We start from the raw sequence: 7,995 nt of genomic DNA, 5'->3' as shown, positions 1-7,995 counted from the left end.
CCAGGTAGGCAGAGTAAATGCCAGCAAGCTAAGGTGCTGCCACACTGAAGAATACATGCCTGGTAAGGGCAGACAAGACCCCGCCCGACGTGCCTGAATGTCAGATGATGCAGATCTTAAGGAGACTGCCCATGCCAGACTTACGAATAATTTGAAAGCCTTATTTGTGATTTCTCTCCACTGGTTTAAATATCCCACAGTGGTCACATAAAACACTCAGGCTGCACCCGGGCCCTTTAGGCTACCTTCGCACAGCCTCCACTAAACGTTAGACTGGCTGAAGACCAAACTGCAAATTCCAATGGCCCTTTACATCTTCACAACTTTCACCCAACATACCTTTTCTGCAGCATGAACCTGCATTAAATTGCTTTACTTTCTGGTCTCATCTTTCTCACTTCCCTTATAAAAGATCTGTATTGTAATTTATGCTATTTTTCTAAGTGGCAACCAAGATCTCAATAAACATAGATTCACAATTGGCACCCAAAGTTATACACTCACACATATACCTAGGCTAACCCTGCTGCTTTATACTACTTCATCTCTTGCCCTTTCACTCCTGTTCTTCTGGTTCAATCTCATCAACTTGGTTATTGTAATATATTCTTTTCAAGTGCTTTCAGTGTCCCCTCCTCTGGCAATCCATCCTATATATTGAATTTGGACCCACTTCAAGGTCCTTCACAGCTCAGTCCTAACCTAAACTCACACCCTCATCTGTCCTTGCTCTTTCTAGACAGGATACATGATGCTGCAGCCCAACTGCATCCCTTGCTGCCTTCTCTTCACACCAAAAAAAAGTAGTCCTGACACAAACAGCACAAATCATTTAAGACAACCAACACAAAAACCAGATAAACTGGACTTCATCAATATTTAAAAGTTCTGCTCTTCAGAAGATACTCTTGGGGAAAAAAAACAAGGCTATGGCCTGGAAAAACATTTATCTCATGAAGGAGTTGGATCCAAAGTACACTCTCTAAACAATAAAACAAACTAATAATTAAAAGGGCAAAAACTGTGACCAGTCACTTAAGACACATATGATTCCATTTATGACCTTCTAAAAAAGGCAAAACTAAAAGAACAAAGTTCAGAGTTACCAAGCTCTCTGGAAAGGGGAAGATTAGCTACAAAAAGATGGGGGGAAATAACTGGGGTGATGAAAATTTCACATATTGACTGTGATTACACAGCAGATATATCGGTCAAATTTTATCCAACTGTACATCTACATCTAAAAAGGTATAGCTTATGTATGTTATTTGTACTCCAGTAAAGCAGAACTTTTAAAAAGCATCTCTGCCCTGTCACTCTTGGCTAGAAATGTTGATAATTGTTGAAATCCTAAAAATTGCTCAAGGTCCAACCAAACACTACTTTCTCCACAAAATAGTACGTGATTACTGAATCCCTAAGTTGTAAATGGTGGCACAGAATTCAGCTTAAAAAAAAAAAAAAAAGAAAGAAAGAAAAAAAGCTTTTTTGTAGTAGGGAGAGCCAACATATATATAAAATCTGGGTTTCTAGCTTTATTGTATAAAATACCATCAGCCCTGAGATGTGGCAACAATGGGCAAGAGCCAGAGAGGTGGTGATCTGCCCAGTCACACTTCCCTGACTTTCAGGGGCTCACACTTGACCAGTTAACTTAAAGGGCAGCTTATATCCACCTTCCCATCAGCTCTGAGGACGTCAATTCTCAAGACTTGTCTCATCTTTACCAATCTTCGTTTCTGACTTGACAGTTCTTTCCTTTATATTGCATTCATCAAACTTTGCTTTGTATTAGTTCTTTGTGTATAGGTTTTAAACTCCACTAGAGCGTAATTTGAGAAGGTCTCTTACTATCAATTTATCTTTATAGCTAGCCTCATACAGATGCCTGAGTTGGTGCTTAATAAAGTGAAAAATGGTCAGTATCACTAATCAAATTATAAATCCTACAAAGGAATATCACTAGGGAGTAAAATAAAACTAGTTTAAACAATTTTCAAGTTAACAGATATATGGTCTTCCCATCTTTATGACTCGAGTTCTCAGTTTCAATTTGTAAGTCTATTAATTACAAATAAGGAATCTATAAAAAATAGCATCCTTTAAAACAGAAAAATATCCTTAAAGCAATAAAATATAAGTAAATAAAATAAGAAATTATAAGCAACTTGCCAGACATGAAGCTCCCAGGTTTGAGCTAATCTTTGCAACACACCTAATGAGAGAGTTGGCTAGCAAGTGCTGCTTTTCTTGAGTGCAAATGCTCTGGCAATGAGTAACTATCCAGTGTTCAAATTAGAGAATTCACAGCAAGTCAAATACAGCCACTGCTATACCAACAGAATTAAAAGGCACCAAAATTAGTAAATTCTCAAAACACATCTGTTTGCCTTGTTGATTGCCGCAAGATGAACTACTTGACCATTTGTAACTTATGGGGCACACAGGTACAGCAACAGAGTAAAGGTATATATAGTAAGAGACCACCGAAATGCTTGAGAACAAATCTCTCCTCTACTATACACACATACTGCAAAATGCAAATTAATGTTTATATAATCATTGATCAAAATTGTCAACTTCACTTTAAAATGTAATACTTATGAAAATTGCATTTGAAAACAATGTGTAGGTTAGTCTGGTACTAGAATAATTCTGTGACTGTTAGAAAACATTTATAATTAAGATATTCCCATCTGAGCTTTAATTTTTAAAATATTACTTAATGACCTACAGATGCATTTAAACGTGTGCAGGAAGTCTTCAAAGACCAAATCATCCAAGGTCTGTGAAGGACCTTTCTCAGTCCTGGGCCACAAAGATTAAAACTCTCATGTAATAATTAGGTGCCTTAAATGTAAAGTAAGAATATGAGCCAAAAGGGTGCTGTGGCTGCTTAAAAAGTTAATGTCATCTTAGGCTGCATTAACAGAAGTGAATGCAGGTGTGGTCCTCTGGGAAATACAGAAGTCCAGCTGAAATCTGCTAGTTGAGACCATAGTATTGACAGTAATCCACAGCCACCTGGCAGAAGTTAACCAGTAATATTCAGGATACCTAGAAACCATGAAAGATGAAGAACGAAAGAAACAGGGAAGATGACAAATAACTTCAAATACATAAATGGTCAGCAGATAGCATTATGTAGAGAAACAAATCAGGAATATTTTCAGTTCAGTTGAGTTGAACTCAGTTGAATTCAGTTTTAGTTTAGTTGAGGACCTGGGTTTGATCCCTAGCACACACACACTCAGAAAGAAGAAAAATAAAGGAAAAAGGGAAAGGCATTAGCTGAGAGTCAAGGAAGAAAACCTCTTCAAAAAGGTTTTCCAAATATTAGTGTTGCAGGTTATTTTAAAATTTAATTCTTTTGTTCTATATCACAAAGGTACTGACAGTCTAAATCTATAGAACACACAACTTTGGGGTCTAGTTGCGAAGTCTATAAAGATAAAGGGGTTAGAGATTATAATTTCAGAAGTCATACCTCAGCCAATAATAAGCAAGGAACTCCCAGGTTTGGTTAGATATGGTCAGCTTAGCAAAAACAGAAGCTGTGGGGCAGATACTGTGAGGGGAACAAAGTCCAGCTTGCACTGCTATCTCGATGTGGTTACTTCCAATGCAGGCAGCCTTGTCACTTACAAAATGAACACAGCATTCATAATTCCTGGAAACCCATACCAGTACTTAACTGTAATCTAAAACATTCCAGCATGAAAATTATTCTATGGGAACAAAATGAGGTGACTACAGAAGAACATAAGGATTCAATTTCAAAAGATATTACACACACTATCTCTTAGAAGCCACTAGGCATTATTAATTAACAGCGACCTACACTAAAAAGTATCCTAGTAGGCTGTAACAGTTAATTTGCCCAAATAAGTCTTTACATCACATACTAAAAAATATTTCCAAGTATATTTAAATCTAACACAACCTACAAATTTTCTCTTAACATTTAAAAAAAAGGGAGGAGAAAGGGGGAGTCCAGACATTAATGAGTACAGTATTTAGTCTTCAAGTGAAAACAACTGAGATTTATTATAGAATCTTTGATGGGCCACATCAAACATCCCATTTTTGGTTCCAAAGGGGTATGAATCTGTGTACTGCCTGTTATAGGAAATGGAAGGTCAAATTCTTATTTTAACACACTATACAAATGACTTTGTATATGGCATAAAACTTCCAATACTGAAAATTTAGTAAAACTCATCAAGATATACAATATAAATATCATTTCCTCCTATCTAATACAAATAAACATGTTTCAGAGGATAGAGTACTTTAAAATGTTTATCTCAGTTATTAAAAAGATCTGGCAAAAATGCAGTAACAAGATAATAAATTATCAGCTTTATGAAAAGGAACTGTAAGAAAAAGAGGAAGATATCTTTCATTACTCTTAGGATTCAATTTCAAAAGATATTACACACACTATCTCATTATATCACATACTAATTAAACTAACAGATCACATACTGATTAAACTAACAAGTGCTACACTATGCTCTTAAAAATATTGCTTTAACGACTAACTTTACTTAGGGAGTACTCCTTGTGGAAAAATGCTAAGTATGTAATAGTACAATTATAATAAAAAAAAAAAAAGAAAGAAACAAAAAGTCCCACACATGGGAAGAGAAGCAGTTATACTTAAAGAGACTAGAATAAAGATACCAAAGGGCTTTGACCAAAATTAGTATAAATAGACTTTATTGAAGTCAGTGCCTCTGTACTGAGACAGAAGATTGTGTCTACATAAGCACAAGTTGTAACATTTCACAACTTCTAAAAGGAATGTCAACAATTACAACGATCATGCATACCATGGTCGATAATCACATTTTAGAAGCATTTTCAACCATTTCTAAAGAAATGCTTATAACATTGTTATATATAGAACTACTTTCAATAAACTGCAAAACATTGATCGACTTTTCCAGTATGAGCTACAGTGTCAACACAAAGGGGAGGCATAAATGTTTAATTTATGAAATCAGAATGGAATATTTACTGTAAAGAAAAATTAAAAAGCTTTCAAATAAAGGCCATTATTGAACCAACGTGAAGAGCACAACTTGAACTTTTGAGTTCATTCATCTTTTAAAGCTGTCCTCTGAATAACTTCAGTTCTAAGCATGGAATTCAGTACTGTGAATATTCCTTGGATTGAAGTTTGGCAATAATGCGGTCCAACTGTCTCTTTGCTTCACACTGTGGGAAATTGCTCATGTCATAATATTGAGGGGCAATTTTCACCAACCTGTCCAGAGAGGGAAAAATAACCAAATTAACATTTAACTAAAGTACTAGAGTTGTTAAAAAGTTAGGCACTTATTATTAATAATACTGACGAACAAAGGCAAAATCTACCAATCCAAATCAATAAAAATACCACTTTTAGAAATGTATTTAGTAAAATACAAAATTTCTGTTGAATTTCTTCTGAACTTTAAAACGGAAGAACCTGATGATATATTCTTTTCCAAATGTTCTTTATGTTCACATGAAGATGTTATGTAAGGTTACTGATTTCATCACTCCAGCTTATTACTTCAACCTGTTTGTCCAAGATTATAGTAAAACAGGTTCTATCTAAGAAAACATCTTAACATTCAAATCATTGCATCTTCTCATTGTCAATGTCTTAATAACTATAACTCTATATGCCAAAACAACTATGCGTTTCTCAATAAAGCACTAAAGATAAAATGGCAAGGTTCTACATAACAGTCAGTCAAAATCCTGTGTAAGAAAAAAGCACGATAGTAAGCAAGTGACATCACACTAAGTGTTTCTGTCCCACCACTCTTGGTTGACATTTCTCATCATTAAGTTATAGAATAGGTCTGGCAAAAACAAATAGATAAAATCAAAGTCCATTCTAATTACATTTTTAAAAAGCAAATATGCAAAGATACAAAGAGCAGTATTTTTTATACTTGCATAGCTCCTAAAACACTATCATATATTAAACAGTTAACTACAATGGGACAAATAAAATAGAAAAGACAGACTTTTGGAACTAGAGAATAGTATGGACTTATAAGCACAGCAACAAAGGAATGGCTCCAAAGAAACTCTTGATGGTACTCAAATCCAAATCCTGCTGATATCAATGTGCTCCCACTGTCTCCAACCAAAGGAAAGACAGAGACACACACTAGATTACAGACTCCTAGCTGAGGAGAAAACCGATAGGAGAAGGCCATGACCCCTGCAACAAAGTATTTTAATCTAACAAAAACTATCAAAACAAAAACTATGCTTACCATTCTGGCTTGATATCTGTACATGTCCGGATGTAATTCTTCGTTGTTAGAACAAACTCATTATAAAGCACCCATTCAGGCTTGTGGTCGAGAACAGTAGAGGGGTGCAACTGAACCACTTGGTTATCTTTCACAGTTAAGTAATGCCCTGTTCGTTCTAAATGCGCCACCTGAAATCAAAACCCAGTAAATTAACACAATGCTTCTGAGAAGTAGTATAGTGCTAACTATATAATTAAGAACAGGTGGATCTCACGTTGTGCCTTTTATTCTATAGCTACTCCTATTTATCACAAGATCAACAAAGCACAGGCCAAATTCAACTTACAGCTTGTATTTCTAAGGTCTGTGAGTCAAGAATGGTCTACATACTCACCAATGCTTGGAGCAGAAAAAAAAGAAAATTCAAAAGAAAACCATTTTATGAAACAAGAAAATCATATGAAATTCAAATATTAGCATTCCTAAGTTTTACTGGAACACAGACACACCCATTTGTCTATGGTTGCTGCTCCACTACAAGCAATTTGTGGCAAGATTTAATGGGTCCACAGATACTTATTATCTGAGCCTTCCTGCCTTATGCTATAGAAAATGGGCTTTTGAGCACCATGTGCCAACGGCGGAGTAGATGAACAATTACCAAATTTGTGTCTAAGATATGAATTAGAAAGAGCAAAAAAGCAAAAAGCAAAGAAAAGAATGGGAAAAGGGAACAGTTACATCAAATTCATCCCTATAATTCTTTTTTTAGAAAATCAAACAGGACTAGTGACACTCACCTAATATTTAATTAACAAATATGGAATCAATAACAGCCCTTTCCAATTCTAGAATTCTGTGCATAAAGAATGCATGTGAATAATGGAAAATATACTTAAGTTCATTCAGTAAGTATTAAGTACCTACTAGGTGTTAGATACTACATGGAATGCTGCTTACATGAAACTGCATATAGAGAGACTTGAACATAGCTTTTATCAGTCTTTTGGGATATGAACTGAAAACTTATGAAATGTCAAAACTAAGCCAGTGTATACGAGTACATATTAAATAAATAATAATAGGCAAGCATCTGGAAAAAAGATTTTTCACCTTCAACTACAATATTCACCTAATTCTTAATAAGCAAAAGATCTTATGCCATGATAAACATTCTTACTATTATTTTAATTCAAATACAGGTACACAGATCTTTGGTTTTTGACTCTGAAATTATGTTTAGTTTCACTAAACTAATAAGCACAAGGGGCCTTAATGTTGGCAGTTTAACAAAGACAAAGATGGAATGAACAATCAAGCAGGAGACAGAATAGACAACTAAGAAAAAAATCAAACCCAACTTAAGTAATGGACTGTTCATTTTCAATTTTATTAAGATTGGAAGATTTTTTTTCAAATTTTCATATGTAATTTCCCCTTAAAATAAATGCTCACGGTATTTACCCAACACTTTTAATTGCAGTTCTCATAGCCTTCAATATTGTACACTTCAACTAAACTAAATGACATCTTTTAAATTATTTTTTCATCTTTACTGCTTATGCCAAGATATTTTTGGCTTTTGCAATGCCCAAGGGTATTATAACCAACAATCACTATGTAAACTGTAAATAAAATCTACTTACTGGCAAGTTTAAATTTGAGGGCACTTAGTTTCTAGATAAAGTGTACTTCTGAATGCACCCAGATAATTGCTCCCTTTTAGTACTTT

The 7,995-nt window shown here is 34.7% G+C and overlaps 1 protein-coding gene across 1 annotated transcript in view; it reads right to left on the bottom strand.

Annotated features, from left to right (window-relative positions):
• Nucleotides 1-4,616: 4,616 nt before the first annotated feature.
• Nucleotides 4,617-7,995, bottom strand: part of Dhx15 (DEAH-box helicase 15) — a 46,664-nt gene continuing 43,285 nt past the window's right edge. The window contains 2 exon segments of the mRNA XM_047566542.1: nucleotides 4,617-5,272; nucleotides 6,282-6,451. Of these exon segments, the coding sequence (XP_047422498.1) occupies nucleotides 5,155-5,272; nucleotides 6,282-6,451 (288 nt within the window). The 3' untranslated portion in view covers nucleotides 4,617-5,154.

This window comes from Sciurus carolinensis, chromosome 10 (assembly GCF_902686445.1).
Source record: "Sciurus carolinensis chromosome 10, mSciCar1.2, whole genome shotgun sequence".
NCBI classification, from domain to species: domain Eukaryota; kingdom Metazoa; phylum Chordata; class Mammalia; order Rodentia; family Sciuridae; genus Sciurus; species Sciurus carolinensis.
This window is presented reverse-complemented; position numbering and strand designations above follow the sequence as displayed.